General features: G+C 38.9%; 1 protein-coding gene across 2 annotated transcripts in view; it reads left to right on the top strand.

The window, feature by feature from the left end:
* pld1a (phospholipase D1a) overlaps window positions 1-17,645 on the top strand; it is a 40,054-nt gene extending 22,409 nt beyond the window's left edge. For both annotated transcript variants that reach the window (XM_042500383.1, XM_042500382.1), the window contains exons 9-26: window positions 246-398; window positions 1,899-2,048; window positions 2,758-2,841; window positions 5,925-6,006; window positions 6,958-7,068; window positions 7,601-7,786; window positions 9,883-10,096; window positions 10,232-10,360; window positions 10,906-11,024; window positions 11,540-11,653; window positions 12,910-13,020; window positions 13,139-13,227; window positions 13,406-13,519; window positions 13,709-13,758; window positions 14,020-14,154; window positions 14,644-14,797; window positions 15,147-15,264; window positions 15,886-17,645. In XM_042500383.1, the coding sequence (XP_042356317.1) occupies window positions 246-398; window positions 1,899-2,048; window positions 2,758-2,841; window positions 5,925-6,006; window positions 6,958-7,068; window positions 7,601-7,786; window positions 9,883-10,096; window positions 10,232-10,360; window positions 10,906-11,024; window positions 11,540-11,653; window positions 12,910-13,020; window positions 13,139-13,227; window positions 13,406-13,519; window positions 13,709-13,758; window positions 14,020-14,154; window positions 14,644-14,797; window positions 15,147-15,264; window positions 15,886-16,110 (2,338 nt within the window). In that variant the 3' untranslated portion in view covers window positions 16,111-17,645. The remainder of the gene's footprint in view (window positions 1-245; window positions 399-1,898; window positions 2,049-2,757; window positions 2,842-5,924; window positions 6,007-6,957; window positions 7,069-7,600; window positions 7,787-9,882; window positions 10,097-10,231; window positions 10,361-10,905; window positions 11,025-11,539; window positions 11,654-12,909; window positions 13,021-13,138; window positions 13,228-13,405; window positions 13,520-13,708; window positions 13,759-14,019; window positions 14,155-14,643; window positions 14,798-15,146; window positions 15,265-15,885) is intronic.
* The last annotated feature ends 1,221 nt before the right edge of the window (window positions 17,646-18,866 follow it).

Raw genomic sequence — 18,866 nt, 5'->3', positions numbered from 1 at the left:
TATTATGTGAGCAGTTCTTATTGTTGTTTTCTGAAGACAACACAAAAAATCCCACACGTTTGAAACACTCTGTCCATCCACCTACATCCCCATGATGATTTTCTTCCTACACCTTTTCCTTGAAACAAGAAATATAAGAAATGGTCCACAACAATATCATTCGAGATCTGCAGAAGTTTACGCACAAATCCTAAATCCTGATTATGATGATGATGATGACGACTGTGTGTGTGTTTGTTGTATAGCTGGCTGGTGGTGAAGGACTCGTGCCTGCTGTACATGAAGCCAGACACAGGGGCCATCTCCTTTGTCCTGCTGGTAGATAAAGAGTTCAGCATCAAGATGGACTCCAAAGACACCGAGACCAAACATGGAGTCCGGATTGACAGCCTCTCCAGGTTATATTTCTCTAAGTGTTCACAGCTGAACATTTGAATTTTGTTGAAGATGCCCAAGGAGTTATCACATTTATTTTTGAGTAAAGCTTCACAGTCGATTCTGAGGAGAATGTTGTTTGAACACCAGTTAAAAGATACGTATCCCTCACACTGTTAGATAAAATTAGTTTTTTATGTTCAAATGTCTGATCAAACAGTTGTATATAGACAGTTAAAGGAACAGATGTTTTAAGAGACTTCTTATAATCTCCAGAGAACAGACATAAAGTCAAGGATGCCTTACTGAAAGGGCTGAACAGGCACAATATGTCTCTTAAATAAACACGTACTGACCAGAAGGAGACTCAAAATGACCACAAGGAGAAAGAAAATATCCTCACAGAGATGCAAAGCAGCTGCAAAGAGACACAAAATAACTACAAAAATGGGCAAAACAGCCACAAAGAGATACAAAACCACAATGAGATACAAAATGAGTACAAATAGATGCAAAATGACCTGAAAAAACTTACAAAATTTCCTGAAAGAATCACAAAATCCCACAATGAGACAAGTGACAAAATGGCCAAAAAAGCGACACAAAATGACTGAAAAAGAGAAAAATGGCCTCAAAGGGAACAAAGCAACCACAAGAAGATATAAAATGACTAGAAATACACAAAAATCACCTAAGAAAAGATACAAAATTATTCTAAAGAGACGCATAACGAGCAAAAATGACACAAAATTACCTAAAAAAAAAACAAAAACAGGAAAAAGATGCATATCGACAACAAAAAGAGGCAGAACCTACACAAATCTGTCTTCCTCCTACGTATGAAAAGTGGTGGGACCTTTTTGCATATTTATTCCTAAGGGCCCATTTTCTCAACAGTCACCCATGCGTAAGCCTGTTGCACCCATTCTCGGTTTAAAATGTAGGTGGAGTGCACTATACACACAATAGTGGGAATGGAGAAAAGCCCAATTCTCTCCCTCTGCTGAAGAAATATTGAATATATTTGCTGATGTTGAATATGGAAAACCCAAATGTTAACCATTTGTGGATCATTTTACCTGTCTAACAAACATCTTTGCTGTCCGACTTGCACTTTAAATCTCAACCAGTTTTTCAAAAAATGAATAAAAATGTTACTAACATGCTCAAAAATTACAGCTTCTTTGTTTAAAGCTGTTTTAAAGAATCTGCTGTTACAGCGTGGATTGTTTTCCTCGGCTTCTTTTCATTCCAACACTCTTAATCCAGGGCTTATTTTATTTTAGGAATTATTATGGAGCTCTGTTATCTCGTGAAAAGAAAACACAATGCCTGCTTTAATAAAAAGAACAGCAGTGTGTTAAGCTAACAACAAAATGAAACAGAAAATGTGAATTGCCTCATTTTTTGGCACAAATGTGTTTCATGTCAGAGCCAATAAGATGTGATTTAGATTCAGTGTGTGAGCACAGGCATGTATTTCATTGTATCTGTGTTTGTGTCTCTGTGAATCCTCCTAACAGGACCCTGGTGTTTAAGTGCAGCAGCTACAGACACGCACGCTGGTGGGGTCAGAGCATCGAGAGCTTCGTGAGGAGTCATGGGAAGGCTTTCCTTCGAGATCACCGCTGCGGATCGTTTGCACAGGAACAGGAAAACATTCCCGCCAAATGGTAACTACACTGGGAGAGAGCAGAACTAGTAAAACTTATGTTTCTGTCTCAATGGAAAGACTTAAAGGGACAGTTCACCCAAAAATCAAAATTTACGATTTCACTTTCCAGCTCCATAAAGGTCCCTAAAATTAAAAAGTTATGTTGATATATTAAAGATAAATGTTTTATAATAATCTCTGCAGGACAGCTGCTCATTGTAAAGTAAAAAAACAACTAAAATACACAAATTTTCCAGAACATCTTGTCTGTTTCTCTGCCTTTCTCTGCAAATAGTGGGAATGTTTGAGAAGACTGAGCAGTCCACGCTCTCTTTTGGATGCCTCGTCGTCTTTCAGTCCTTTTTTTTTATTCTCTCCCCCTCAGCTGGCAGATTCTGTGATATTTAATCATCTGTGTGATAATGTCATTACATTGTCTTTGCACTCAGCACGGAGCCTGAGGGAGAAATGGGCTTTGAGCTAATGGAAAAAACAGAGGGTTTAAAGAACAATTATATTTTGATGACACAGTTATGGGTTTTGCCTCAAGCTCTCAAGGCTAATACTGCTGGGGAAGATTGTGTGTGTGTGTGTGTGTGTGTGTGTGTGTGTGTGTGTGTGTGCGTGCGTGCGTGCGTGCGTGCGTGCGTGCGTGCGTGCGTGCGTGTGTGTGTCAACACAAGGACATGTGAGTAACATCTGTTTTCACAACTTATTTTTCTTTACAGGTATGTAAATGGAAAGACTTACATGGAAGATGTGGCTGATGCTTTGGAGGAGGCTAAAGAGGAAATCTTTATCACTGACTGGTGGTGAGTTTCTGTGTATATTTTGGGGAAAAAAATATGATGTCAAAGATTGTGGTTGAAATGTATCTGCTGTCAGCACTGAAGTGTGAGAACCCTGAAATACACAGCTCAGTGGGTTATATCAGTCCTGCTTTAATACTGCAGCATCCAGTGCAGCCACAACTGTCTCCAAAACTGACACAAATGATCCTCGAGAAGCAAAAAGACAGAAAAAAACACAATCTATTATTATTAGTGGACTCGACTAGGCACCTTTATCAAGATGCAAGTTTAACTTTTTCTGGCTCTGTCTGGGCTACCCGCCTTTATAGAGCCTCAAATAGGAAATTTTGGATAACTGGTATCACAAAGCTGTCAATTAATTAACTCTGTTAACTCTGGGAATTATTATATAGTTTTACTTTAAATACTGCTGGTATTTTTTAACATCTTCAGTAGCCAAACTTATGCATTTATTTTATTATGCCTCTGAACTAGCGATAGGAGTGGTCGAAGGCATTATGGGTTTTGGTTGGGCGTCAGCGAAGGGGGCAGATGCTCTGTTGGATGGTTGAACATTGAGGAGATTTCATCAAATTTGGCACAAATGTCCATTTGGACTCAACGATGAACTGATTTGAATTTGGTGGTCAAAGCTCAAGGTCACTGTGACCCGTCTGTCACATTCTCGTGAACATAATATCTCAAGAAAGACTTAAGAGAGTTTCCTCAGATTTGGCACAAACATCCACTTGGACTTAAGACCCAAATTACTCTTTTCATGTGGTATTGTTATTTTCTATACAGATGCAGTTTTTTGTTGTTCTTGTTGTCATGGGGGTGGGGTCCCAGCAAAAATGGGAAACACTTGTAATTTCAGAAAAATATAGTTTTACAAAAACATAAGTGATATGCTTAATAATATAGTTTCTGCCACCAAAGCAGAGAGGAAACATAAAAAATTGTCAAAATTTGAAATCGACATTTGTGAGGGTGTCAATGTGGACAGCCATCTCTCTGTTTATTTAAAGTCCTGTTTTAAAAAACATGTAAACATGGTTGTGCAAAAATATTTCTTCTGTCTCTGACATAATTATCACAGTGGACAAAGGGATCTACTGATCCATAAAAATATCTGTTTTGCTGGTTACTAGTTGCTGCTTTATTGTAAATCCCTGACTAATCTAATTGGTCGGGCCTGATCCTCAGACATGAAGCTTAGACAAGCCGTGCAGTTTCTGTAGGTAACCATGGTGATGCACCCTGCTTCAAAATCAGCCAGTTCCGTGTTACCTGAAAGCCTGAGTTCAAGGTCCCCCTGTGGACTTGGTAAACAAACAACATGTTGTGTTTACATTCAGTATGAGTCACTTAAACACATTTTGTGTATCCTTGAGGTCAACACGTCAAGTACAACAAAAAACACTTGCAAAGCTGACTTTTCGTAACTTTAAACCTTGAGTTGTTTGCATCCATGTTTACTTACTAGCACTCCTAGTCTTTGCCTTTCTTGGTGCAGTGCTGTGTATTGGTTTGCAACCTTTGTCGTATGTCAGTCCCCCGCGCTATTTCCCCATGTTTACAATCTCTCTGCTGCTGAATCTTGAATAAATGCAAAAGTGTCCAAAAAATAATATTAAAAGAGCAGGACAAAATATGCCATATTGCAGAATGAATGATGTATATATACACATACCAATCATTTACTGCATCAGCATCCAGTATAACAGATTTTTCTATAATAATACTTACAAATGCACATGAAACATGATGACATGGCAATATAATCTCACAAAAAAGGAAAATAAAATAGAAAAAAAAAACATTTTTTGACAAATTAAGAACAACAAAGTAAATTTAAAAAAGAACTAAATAAAATTAATAGGATCACTTCAGTAATTGAAATAATAAGTTTGATAGTACATTTAAAAACTTAAAAACTGTTGACATTCAACTGTTTTCGCAAATTCCAGCAGTATTTACGCAGCATTATTTAATTATAGTATGTAGATGTTGCTTTAAAAATAGTTTCATCTAAAATCAATTTTGTATAGTTGTAATGTCTTATTTCAGAAGTTTGATACGCACACTGGCCATCATTCTTCCAAACAACAAGTTAACACCTTGATACCCAGTTAGTATGGTACATGCTGTTGCACATTACATTATTACCCACAAGTCCTGGCTCCCTGGACAATGCAGTGCCTCTGGCTCTGATTACAGCCTCATCCACACACCCAGAATAGAAATACACTGACAGAAAGTCCCCGTAAAGTGTCTGTTTACACTTCCGCTGCATCCCCTTTGTCCCTGTCCCCTCCTCATTTACTGTCTGGGTCATGTTCCACAGATAAGAACTGGTGATGTGACATGTCGGAAAACATATGCACTTTGTCGTCTGCCTTTTTCAGTCAGGGACTAATCCAAAAATATAATCAAGTTTAAGGTCAGAAGTGTGCGATTACATTTTCTGTTCAAAACAAAGATAATTGGTCTCCAAAAACTTTTTGTCAGATGACCGTCACACTTGGGAGTACAGTAACTCTGCAAATGATGTTTCAACGATGCAAATCAAATAAAATATTGATAATCAGCTCAAATGCTTTGCATAGTAAACAGACTTTTCCGTATTGTTTCCTTCCTCTCTTTAACAGTGTTGTTTTATAAGGTTTTCTAATACAGAATAAACACTGTTTTTGTCTCTGCTGACAAAGTTATAATATTTCTCCCAGTGTAATTACAAATCGAATGCTTTATGTTCCTCTGAGCCAAATGTGCGGCTGTCTGACGTGGCTGAAATCTCTGTGTTCCAAGGCAGTAATCACCCGGCTTATGGTCTTAACCAATGAGGTGTCAGCCTGTGTAATGTGAGCCAATGGCATTGTAGACGTGTAAGCTCTGGGTGCCAGTGTGAGTGACTCATGATGGCACTATATCATTATGTCATGTCTGTCATATGTTAAGTGTATAAAATGTGTTGGCAGCTCTGAAAGGTGAATGTAAACATGAGTCTTCTGCATCTTTTAAAGTTATAAGTCATGGTGATGCATTCAGAAATTAGTAATTTGTCAGTTTTGATGTCTGTTTCTGTCTCTCTTTGTCGCAAGGCTGAGTCCAGAGATCTTCCTGAAGAGACCTGTAGTGGAGGGCAACAGGTGGAGGCTGGACTGTACCCTCAAACGCAAAGCAGTAAGCGCTGGAAGCATTAGATGACCAACATTATGACATAAATGACGGGCCAGCAGAGTACTATAGACCAGAGGTTCCCAACTGGTCCAGCTACTGGGTCCAGATTTCTCCATAGTCAGTAGTTCAGGGTCCACACAAAAGAGAAATTACCACATATTCAATTTTATTTGACAAAATCTAAATTACACATTAGCTTAAATCAGAATGAAATCAAACATATTGCAAGAATATAGTGCAGTTAGGATTTGTGGACATTAGGGGCTTACCTGGGAGGTCTGTAGGAAAAAAACAAAAATCACCAGAATTTTTAAAAAAGAAAACATGTCTTACAAACCTGCAGGCCTGCTTAAATTAAAATCACCAAAATGTCACCATTTATCACAGTCAGAAACTGAAAAAAAAACCCAACAGAAATTATTGTTGGATTTCAGATCACAGACGGTGCTTGAACACATCATGTGGTGGACGCTTTATACATTTTCCCAAGTCACTCAGGGAGGCTCAAGGAAAAAAGCATGTGTAGCTTTGGGAAGGAAAAAAAATAAAGCCACTCTCCTCCTCTGATAAATAAAGGAAAAAAAAAAACCCAAAAAAAACAAAAAAAGGGGGAAAACAGGCCAAATAATACCAGGAACAGGGCAATAAAATGTGTACTGTTCTTTAAAAAATCCCCAAAAGACTCACTTCACAGCAGGAAGTTGCACTTCAAAACAAAAGCTGTGTGCTGCATATTCACTGTACTTCAAAATGAAGTGTGTTTTTACAAACCTGGCATGGTCACGAGTCACTTGCAGTCCATTCAGAATGGGAACCATTGCTGCTATAGACTCTGTACTCATGAAAAACATGAAGATAACATTGGAAAACAATAATCAGGGGCTTGTATTCAGAACTGTGTGTTAAATGGCAAGAAATGTGTTCTTAACATTTTTTTCCTGTCTGTCTCTATAGCAACAAGGAGTGCGCATCTTTGTGATGTTGTACAAGGAGGTGGAGCTCGCTCTGGGCATCAACTCAGGCTACAGCAAGAGGACCCTCATGCACCTGCACCCCAACATTAAGGTAACTGAAGGATTGTGGGTCGTGAAAGAGGATGCAGTTTAGCAATAGTTTTGAAAGACAAAACCAGCCTGTTTATTTTAAACAATTATTGAATGCCAGTGTGTGTTTATGAATATTTGTTTTGGCTTTGGGGGAATATAGAAGTTGTTTATTGTTTTTTTTTCTTTCAATTTCACTATAGAAATCTAAGGAGAACTGTAAAAAAAAAAAAAAAAGCAATCAATGAAAACAGGTGAAGTAGATGAACTAAGCTGAGGCTTCAGTCTATACCTTTCAGTTTGCATAACTTGCATTATTTTTTTTCACTGCCTTCAAAAGAAGTGACTCTTTTTTTGTCTGTTTGAGTAGTACAAGTTGGAAAATGACCAAACTAAACTAAATACATAATTAAATATTATACTATTTATGTACTCTACTGTGTTTGTGAATCCATGTGTGTTGTTTTTTTAATGAGCATGTACAAAAAAACATCAGGTAAATAATAACAGCACTATATACTGTGTGTGCTGTATTTCTAATGTTTGTGTCTCAGGTGATGCGCCATCCAGACCACGTCTCCTCTTCCGTCTATCTGTGGGCGCATCACGAGAAGATTGTTGTCATCGACCAATCCGTCGCCTTCGTGGGGGGGATCGACCTGGCATACGGCCGCTGGGACGACAGAGAGCACCGGCTGACTGATGTCGGCAGTGTGACGCGCTCTGTGGCTCTTGAGCAGGTCAGACTCACATTTACACACATTTACACACAAACACACAACTAATTAGAACGCCCTGTCCACAGTTTGGAGTTACTGGCAATAAATGTGGCTCCAACCTCCTGACAAATGGTTCAAGTATGAGGAAGGGAGGAGAGGAAATGGAAAAATCCATTTCAGTCAAACTCACACAGTGGTGCGGGGGTGCGGTGAAGAGGGAGCACTGACTGCACGTACCCTCAGCAATAGCCTGTGGTGATTGTGTACATGCATGAATATAAAAAGCAAACATGTACACAGTGCCAGCTATCGATTTGGCCTGTTCTTTTTAATGACACACATACAGCACAACCAAACACACATTATCATACACAACTATGAAAACGCATACTACACTCTTCACCCTCATCAAGAGGATGAACAACTTTCTTTAAAGGGGACCTATTGTGCTTTTTATTCATATATATGATGTAACAAGGTTGGGTGCTCTTATTAAACGTGGCCTAAGTTTCAAATAATTAGGTAAATGAATGTAAAAGTAAACTCTGTTACAGAAACCTCAAGCGTCAGACTATTTTTTCCATCTCAGTTTGAGATTATATTCATATATGGTCATCTGCTCCAAGCACGTTACATGACATACACTGCTACATGTAGCTATATTCTAGCATCACGGAAACATGTAGTCTTGGTGATTTTCAATGGGAGAAAGTGCCTCTATACACACATATTCTTTGGCTACAATTACACAGCTACCTGTAGCTACATGCTAATATCAGGGAAACATGTAAACGTGGTTGCTGATGTTATTAATTTGTCTTTATTTTGTATCAGATTCCTGCTGGAACATGTCCAGTTGTGTTTGGAATCTCTTTTTGTGCTGCTATTCTCAGTTACAGTCTTTACCAGCTGCAATGATGGTGCAGAGACACGAGACAGAAGACCAAGGAGGTTCAAAAGAGGAGAGGTCATGGTCTCAAATGACGTCAGAGCAACACATGAGCAGTGAAATTTGTTCTGCAGTTGCCAAAAGACTCAATAGCTAGCGCACCATCATAGAGCAAAAAAGTCCATAATAAAAGACCATAAACAAATACTTTATCTATGCAAATGCTCTATTGTATATCAGTCACCATCGATTTAAGTGTACCTAAAAGTTTTGTCGGGTTTAGTGCAAATAAGGACACTGAAAATAGCTCACCCAGAGAGCACCTCAGTGGACACCGTCCCTTTATTTCTAGAGCTGTCTTCTGTAACCCTCCAACATCACAGCTCCAGTTACACTGCACACGTGTCAAACCCCAAGCTCCCATGGGGTCAAAAAGCATGTTCTAGTCCCTTTTGAACTGCCTTGCAGAAGACTAAGAAATGCTGACCAACCAAAGCTGACTGTATTTTTTTTTTCTTTTTCGGGAGGACAGAGGGTGAAGATAGGTGTTCTAGTACAGAAAGTATGAGGAAACGAAAAAAGAAAATGAAGCATTAACCCAAAATACAAGTATAAATCTTGAAATGAGCATGGTAGTTCTCCCTTAAACATAGTGTTCAGCCAAATTGTCAGGTTTTCTGCTCAAGACACTTTTTAAAAAATGAAAATTTTTGCAATTTTCTGAGCATGCTCATGCACTGAAAAGGATAAACATTGCTGTTTCTAGGTTGCACTGGAAGGCTTTTAGCAATTTACTGAGTTTGATGGTATTGTGGATCACTTGAAAAAAATCAAAACTCAATCTGATTTTTACATGGATTGAATTACAAACATAGATACACACACAGAAAACACAAAAAACCCTTAATAAAACTTTTAATAAAATTTGAAGCTGTTCTTATTGACCCTATTGACCTTCCCTATGGTAAATATGCATTATTAATAAAGGTAGACTATATATTGCAAACACTTGTCTGTACAACACAATGCAACTCAATTGCACCATGATGTGAGGCCTCCACAATTACCATTAATTCAAAGCAAAGCCTATCTAAAACTGAACATTATCACCTTCATGAAAGTACTACTGTATTTATTGTAAGGTGTTGTATTAGACTGCGTTAGTTTTAGGTAGGTGTAGCTAAACTAGCAACTGAGTGTGCATCCCCTGTTGGTTTCATGTTTCCAGGCTGCCTCCACCAACACTTCGTCCGGTAAAGTCATGTTCTCTGTTGATGACGTCTCCAAGAGCAATGGACGAGGAACGCCGCCCAGTGATCCGGTGGACTTGCCTAAACTGAAGGGGATCGGACGCAGCAGGAAGGCTCGCTTCAGTCTGTACAAACACCTGCACAAACACACACTGCAGCACGCAGACAGCGTCAGTAGCGTCGACAGTGCAGGTGTGTTTTTGTGAGAAGGAACAGGGAGATTATGCAAGAATGAGAATGATTGAGTATGATTTGGGTGAATGATAAAAATGCCATAAATGCAGTCCATTTACTAGAAATTTCCCTTGTGTGTGTGTGTGTGTATAGGGAGTGGTTCAGTGCAGAGCCTAAAGACAGGTGTTGGAGAGTTACAGGGCAATACACGCTTCTGGCATGGAAAAGACTACTGCAACTTTGTCTACAAGGACTGGATCCAGTTGGAGAAACCTTTTGATGGTCTGAACACACACTTACAAACACTCACACACAATTTCACAAACTTGAACATACACTTTTAGTTTTGTCTTTTTAAATGTTTCCCAGATTTTTAACTCATAAGGTCCAGTCTACAAAGCCCTGCTTTTTTTGATCAAGGTTTTTTTCATTTTCCAAATATATCACAAAAAAACACCAGAAGCAAATACAGCTTGAATATGATGCATCAGAAACAAGTTCCTACCAAACCTAAAAAAGTGAATGACACAGTTAATGTTGGTACAAAGCTGTTCTTAATCATTTTTTTCCTGTTCTACCAGTTTGATGGAAACAAACAGTCAGCTGGAAAAATGGAGCCGAGAAACATGAAACACTTATTTGTTCCATTTTTTTTTACCCCACCCTGCACCAAAGTCTCTGACCCAGCTGTGCTCTTTTCCTCCTTCTTCTCTCCTGCTGTCCATCCCTTTTATTCCATCCTACTGTGTCTTTTCATGTCCCCTCTTTATCTCTTGCTGTCACACTTTTTTTCCCCGTCTTCACTGGGTTCCCTCCACTCTGTGCAGACTTCATCGACCGCTACACCACTCCCAGGATGCCTTGGCATGACATCGCCGCAGTGGTTCATGGCAGAGCTGCTCGGGACGTGGCCAGACACTTCATTCAACGCTGGAACTTCACTAAGGTACTGCAACACACACACACACACACACACACACACACACACACACACACACACACACACACACACACACACACACTGTGTACATAAGGGCAGGGTTAAGATTGAGATATAAATCGGCAGGATTAAAGTGTGAACATAAACTTGTTTAAGCAAAATTTTATGAGCTGAAGTTTCCACCTTTTCATTGTATGATTGCTTAATTTTACTACTTCTAACGCAAATACAGTCATGACCATAGCAAGTTGAGCTAATAGCATGTAAAATTTAATTGTGCAAAGTCATGATTTGTTGACTCGGAAATAAAACAGAACAATACACACTAAACTGGCAAAATTGCAGGAAATGTCGGGCTGCAATAGTGGAAAAAATATCTTCATCCTCACACTCATGCTTTCCATGGAGCCAGTGTATTCCTCCCGTTCTCCTGTTTTCACTCTTTTCCATTCCTCCCATAACCCCATAATTATTTATTCTCTCTCTCTCTGCCCCAAATTCTCCAAATCTCTCCCCTACAGATCATGAAGCCAAAGTATCGCTCTCTGTCTTATCCATTCCTGCTGCCCAAGTCTCACTCCAGTGCCAATGAGCTCAGATACCAAGTCCCTGACTGTGTCAACGCCAAAGTGCAGGTAAGAGAAATGAACCATCTTTTTTTATTTTCAACTGTACCCATAAAACCTCACATATTGTGGTAAATGTACTTTTTTCTTTCTTTTTAATTACACAAGATGAGAAAATGGGGCAAAAACCAACCATTCACCAAAACTAAAAAGAACCACTGGTAGAAAATTACAGAGAAAACACAGGAACAGCTTAAACTCCCGCTTTCCCACACTGTTTTCCACATCATAGTCTGCAAGCCCTGCTGGAAAAAGATAAAAGAGAGTGAGCATTGAAAAACTCCCCATGGGCCAAAAAGTTATATAACCACAAAGGTTTGCACTTGCGATTGACACACGCAGGTTTTTAGGCGTAAGGAACCAACCTTTGAGGGAGAGGTTTGGCTAAAATAAGAAGCGCACGAAGATCCCTTCACAACTCCTTCATGTTTTGTTCTGAGACAAAGTGTTCTTTTATTTTCTCGGTGTCTTTTCATAAATGTTTTTGTGTTTTCTGTTTATTTTTCCACTGACAGCTCTGTAAACATAATGTACAGCTTCTCAGAATGTATCTGCTGTGACTACCACTAATAATACACACCAATTTTGTAGATATTTTTTTACAATTTGTGGCTCTTTTTTTGTCTTATTTTTTAATGAAGTGACGTTAACGTCACTTGAATTGTTTGCCACCAATTAGATATTGCTCTAAATAAATAAATACATTTGTAAAAAATAAAATAAAAAAGTAATAAATAAATAAAAGTAAAGTAAATAGAATTTTGGACCAGTGGTAAAAAAAAAAATTCTGTATAGGATAAAAAATGGATGCCATAAGAGCACACACTCTTGTAAAATAGACAATTTCTACAAAGTAAAATGATGTGGAAGGTCTTTAATCCATAGCTTTAAGGTTGAGAAGGGGATTTTTTCTTCTATTTAAGCATAATCATCAAGATGTTTATTTTGTGCAACTACTTCAGATACTGCAGTAGTTACAGAAAGTTCAATGATTACTTCCAATATCTAAACAGTTTCAAATATTGATCACCAGAAATTATGATATGTAGGTACATTTAACCAGTTTGACTGCTTAAAAACACACACCTCATAATGATAATTCCTTTAGTACAGGTACATGGTTTATACTGTACCTGTACTTGTAGCTTGTACTAACAGATACTATATTGAAGAGGACTAACCACACACACTTATGTGGTTACAACTGCCAAGATGCAGCCGTTTTTTGGTATTACTGCTATAATGTTCTTACATCTGTGTCCAAGGTGTTGCGGTCTGCAGCAGATTGGTCGGCAGGCATAAAGTACCACGAGGAGTCCATCCACAATGCCTACATCCAGGTCATCGCCAAGAGCAAACACTACATTTATATAGAGGTAAACCAGCAGAGAGCTTTTGTCAGTGTACTCAGTCACAGTCTCAAACTGAGGCTGGACTGCTTTAAATCTCTCTTTTCTTGTTTGTGTCTTTCTCCCATCTCTCCTCTTCTATCAGAACCAGTTCTTCATCAGTTGTGCCGACAACAGGACGGTCTACAACAAGATCGGAGACGCCATCATCGAGAGGATCATCAGAGCGCACAAGTACTTCCCTTCACTAACTACTTTAAGCTATTTGGCTGTTTGAGTTATAGGCCTATTAGTGATTATAGGAAGGAAGTTAATGTACAAGGTTATCTTCTTCTCTTCTTCCACTTCTACTTCTCTCATTTTAAATCTGCTCGTGTGTGTCATCATGTAACGGGTGTGTGTTTGCTCACAGGGAGGGTAAGAAGTACCGTGTGTATGTGGTCACCCCTCTGCTTCCTGGCTTCGAGGGCGACATCACCACCGGAGGAGGAAACGCCATCCAGGCCGTCATGCACTTCAACTACAGGTGAACCGCGTGACACTTGGATACGTTGTATATGGAAAGAGGAAGAGTGAATGGAAATGAGAAAGCAGATGTGGAAGTGTCATTAGTTTTCTATTGTTTTATGTTTCTTTCAAGTTGATTATGAGTCCAGGATGTACTTGTACAAATTTTAAAAACATTTTGGTGAGTTTGAATCTCCTGCCTCCTCAGAACCATGATCAGAGGAGAATACTCCATCATCTCCCAGCTGAAAAGAGAGAGTAAGTATAAGAAAAAACTAGAATTTGACATGTTTTGATGACAAATACTAAGGTTAGAGCTGGAAAGATGTGAATATAAGCCTGTTTTCATACTCCTCTGTTATTTGTTGTCTCTCCTCTGCACTTCTCTGATTACGCCTGTTTTTATAGTGTTGTTCCACTTATCAGTTTGTATTAAAAAAGATTATGTAGGTATGAAAATATTTTGTTTGTACAATGTGGTGTAAAAAAAGTTTGGTAAAATCTCCCCTCCCCTGTCAGTGGACGACCACTGGATGAATTACATCTCCTTCGCTGGCCTGCGGACTCACGCTGAGCTGGAGGGACGTCTGGTCACAGAGCTCATCTACGTCCACAGCAAAATGCTCATCGCTGACGACAACACAGTCATCATCGGTCAGTCTCTCGTCTGCTCTCTCACATTCTGTCTCTCTTATTGTTTTCACCAACTTCTATTTGAGGCAGCCAGCCTCTCGGCCTTTACACCATTGAGATGTGATAAATCCAAAAACCTGGCTTCGTTTTTGTATCTTTCGGCGAGTGTGAGAAACTAACAAATGTGCATTCAAATACTGTTTTTTACTGTTTACTGATTTTTGGAATATAGCTCTGCTGCGCCCTCTGCTGGTTTATACGGTGTAGCACACTCTCTCACTGAACTACAACTAATCAAAAGGCTGAACATTGTCCCTAAATGTCTTCTTTCTCCTTTTTTCCTTTTTTTAGACATACTGTTAAATTTTCTCTCCAAATTTCTATTCATTAGTATTTATACAGAAAATATTAATATGTGAAATGTGTAGCATGATTAAGATATTATGCCACTAGCAAGTGAGATGAATGCAGAATTCAGCTTTCTTCCTTTGTTTTGTGAATTTCTTTCAGGTTCTGCTAACATCAACGACAGAAGCATGCTGGGTAAACGCGACAGCGAGGTGGCGGTGATTGTCGAGGACTCAGAAAAGGTCCCTTCAAAGATGGATGGAAAGGAGTATGAAGCTGGACCCTATGCACTTCAGCTTCGCCTCGAATGCTTCAGGTGTGTGTGTGTGTGTGTGTGTGTGTGTGTGTGTGTATGTGTGTGTGTGTGTATGTGTGTGAATAAGCAAGATAGAGAATTGTGCTGAAGTACCTTATTATCTAATGGAAACACTATGCAACCACTTGTTTCAATCCTAATTTAATTTAATTTCTAATTCTAATTAATTTATATTCCCATCCATACCTTCACAGCATTCATTCAAAATGCCATTGCATAGTTTTTTTCATAAATTAGGTATCATCTGACTAAATCACTTACAACTATTTGAAAGGGTTTTTTGAAGTAAAGTAAAAAATATCAAGATTCAAAATAAATGTACTGTATTTTCTCTTCTCTTTGTGATCAGGACTATCCTCGGAGGTCACACTGACACCAGTATTGACGTTTCTGACCCCATCAGTGATCGCTTCTATAAGGAGGTGTGGATGACCACAGCTGGACGCAACGCCACCATTTATGAGAAGGTATGACCAGACTTGATGGTTTAGGTTGAGATTTTTAAAAAATTCAAGTTGTCTAGTCACAAAAATGTCCTCCTGTGCTCAAAAATTAAACAAAGAATAGAATAATGAAAAAAGAACATTTTGAATAATTGAATCAATGAAAAGTTGACTTTAGGGACACCTGGTGGCTCAGTTGGTAGAGCAGGTGCCGCATGTTCAGAGGCTGTGTCCTTGCTGCGGCGGGCAAATACAGCCAGTTTTGGTGCCGCAATCAATGGTGGGAATGCCTCAAAGTCTCACTAAAAAACTCCCAGTTTTGGTGTCAAAAGTGCACCAGTGTCTTGCCAAAAAATACCCAGTTTTGGTGCCACAATTGAGGGTGGGAATGCCTCAAAGGCTCCATAAGAAATACCTGGTTTTCGTGCCACAATTTAAGCTGGAGATCCCCCAATGTCTCAAAATCCAGTTCTGGGGCCACATTCACGGCTGGAAATTTTCTGATGTCACGCTAAAAGACACCCTGTCTTGGTGCCACAGTCCTTGCTGAAATGCCCCAATATCTTGCTAAAAAATGACCCAGTTTTGGTGCGACAATCATGACTGGGCTGTATGTTATCAGTATGTATGCGTGTTCTTCCGCAGGTATTCCGTTGCCTTCCTTCCTCCCTGGTGAGGAACATGTCCGAGCTTGAACAGTACCAGTCCAAACCAGGTTTGGCCCAGACTGACCTAGGCCGCGCACAGGAGGAGCTGCGCAAAATTCGAGGCTTTTTGGTCCAGTTTCCTCTGGACTTCCTGTCTGAACAGAACCTCATGCCTTCTGTTGGAACGAAGGAGGCCATGGTTCCAACTGAGATCTGGACATAAAGGATGTGCAAACACTGCCGGCCACTTCCACGTTCTTGAGCATCTTGATGGAGATACCTGGATTATTCTTGTCATCAAATGTGTATCGTTGGATTTGCAAGAGATCTCTTTTAATCCTGAGATGAGTCTCCTTTGGATTGATTCCACTGCTGGGCATCGACAAATCCCTTAAATCTGCTTCTACTGTAAAACAGTAGTTACGGCTCATTTGGCATTAACACTTTTGGGATATATGAAGAACAAAAAGACTTAGCACTTTAGAGGATAACATTTTTGACTGTGGAGATGAAAAACAGGCACATGAACTTAGGGTTTTGGGAATCAACTCAACTCTGGACACTTGGACCTTTGGACTGCTGGGAAAGCTCACAAGACAGCAAAGATCTCCAAGGAACTGGGGTGAGGCTGCAGAACATTTTCGACAATGATGCCAACAAACATTCAGCTCTTAGTTCAAAGCGATCATAACATACACAGAGATGGCGATGCATGTGATTTACATTTGTTACGAGTTTGTGATGTATGCTCGTAAGGTGCATTAGTGAAACATACGCTGTGTATGAGCTCACAGACAGGTTGCTCAGATGCGTCTGAAGGATCTTTTTTGTCAAACATATCCAAAACATGTGATTGCTCTTTTTACAAATTCAACATTGGTGCATGATTTTACTAACTGTGCTCAATCTTCTTAACTTGATTGCTAAAAATGCATGTACCAATCACATCTCTGACAACCCACAGAGACATTATATTTTCTGTCAAAGTGACGGATAATTATTCGACATGAGGTCTGAACTTTTCTGCTGAAATCAAAGTGAATTGTGTTGAGCTGATCCAGGTATAAAAGCTAATTCAACTCAGTGACATTATACTGGGTGCAGAGGCGTGAGCAGTAAGTTATTACAGCCGAGGGTGTATAGATTAAAGGCTGCAGTCATAGGTGTAGATTTCAGGGGGGGCACAGGGGACACCTTCCCCTAGATTTTTATAACGTGCATTTATCCACTTCAGTAGGAAATAGGAATGTGTCTTGATCAGCAGCAAGTCTACCATATTGAAAGGATAAGGCTAAGAGTGCCATCTGCTGGTTGTTGACTGCAAGTGTCAAAATAAACAGCTGAACTCTAAAAATCATTACTGAGTAAATACGATTTAAATCACCAAATTTAGTATACAAATTATTCAGTCAGATACAAATGAAGGCTAATGTGTTATTTATTTTGCTATATACTGGTAGTTAAATTATGCATGATTAACAAATGTTTTAATATGTTTTAATATAACTACCATTATAAAATTTTCTATATAGAACTTTTAAAAACAAAATTTACAAAGTGATTTTAACAAATAAAGCAAATCAGAAATGGGATACATAGGCGGTGATAGAACAACTGAAAGCCAAACAGTCCTATTGTCTAGGGTAGAAACAGCCAAACAGTCCTTCTACTAGGGTAGAAGAAGGATAAAATAAAAACCAGAGGACAAATAATGCAGCATGCAAGACGTAGAATGTCAGTATAAAATAATACAAAGAAATCGACCAAAAGCAACAACAACAGAAGCAATAAAAGCAATAAAACCACAAATTAAGGGACATAAAGTAAATAAAACATAAATAATTATTTTTTTAAAAAGTTAGCAGTTCTGTGAGCAGTCAGCTAGGATAACGTCAGCCAGCTTCTCGTCGAGATGATTGTGTATTTGGCCTTTGGCTTGCAGATCTGAGGGTCCTTTAACCATCCATTTGTAAATTAGATATGGAGCTAAAAACATTTAAAAAATTTTGAATTGTCGACAGGTGTGAGTGTTAACACCAAACTCTAGACATCATGGACCGTAACATTAACAGGTCATTATCATAAACTAACTTAAGTTTTGTAGTAATTCACTCCATTTTCTCTGCCAAGAACTTCCCTTTGTACAGTTTTTTCCCCCCATGCTTATTTATTCATCTCTGATTATGAACGCAGTATTTCCCACAGAATTGGTTTATGTGTGGCAATAGTTTCTGAGGGTCAGTGATTGCAGTGTAGGCGGGGCTCTGCATGAGGTCTTTTATTCCTCAGCAGCAGTTTGCAGCTGCTGCAAGTGAATGCAAACTTTCAGACCCAGGAGACAGAACAGTCAAGTTTCACTTTCAATGTGTCTGTCCTTCTGCTGCTCCATCTGTGACAACAGTGTGCTATTTGCTCCGAGGGTCGATTGCAATGAATAACTGAACAGAATATTTTAACAACACTCCTAATGAACGGTCCCTCTCCAAAAATAGAAAATCTATTTGTGGTGGCAGATGTTTTCATCATGACGGGCCACCAAAAATGAATGTGTGGGAAAACCTGTGAACAATTCAGAGATGACAAATGATTAGATTGGCAGTTACCATAGCTACAGATGCTTATCCTTCCAAGATGGCATTGTTGCTCCCGTCATGCTCCGTGATTCCCATTCTCTACAAAAACATACTTTTATTTATCAAAATTTAAGACATTTGCACCATAAATAGATGCAGAAAATGCACAAATTAGTTCATAGAAATTCACCAAGTGCAGGAGATGAGATAAAATAATCCTTTATTACGCAACAACAGAGAAATTTACATTGTTGCAACAGCAAGGTATGTACAAGATAAGCAATTAAAAAGAATAATATAAATAGTAAAAAAAAAAAGATGCAAAATTCAACAGTTCAAACTCAAAATATTGACACCAATTTTGCATGGAAAATAATTGCACCTTGTGTTAAATTGCACGTTAGTT

The sequence above is a fragment of the Plectropomus leopardus genome, chromosome 14 (assembly GCF_008729295.1).
Source record: "Plectropomus leopardus isolate mb chromosome 14, YSFRI_Pleo_2.0, whole genome shotgun sequence".
In the NCBI taxonomy this organism is placed as follows: domain Eukaryota; kingdom Metazoa; phylum Chordata; class Actinopteri; order Perciformes; family Serranidae; genus Plectropomus; species Plectropomus leopardus.
This window is presented reverse-complemented; position numbering and strand designations above follow the sequence as displayed.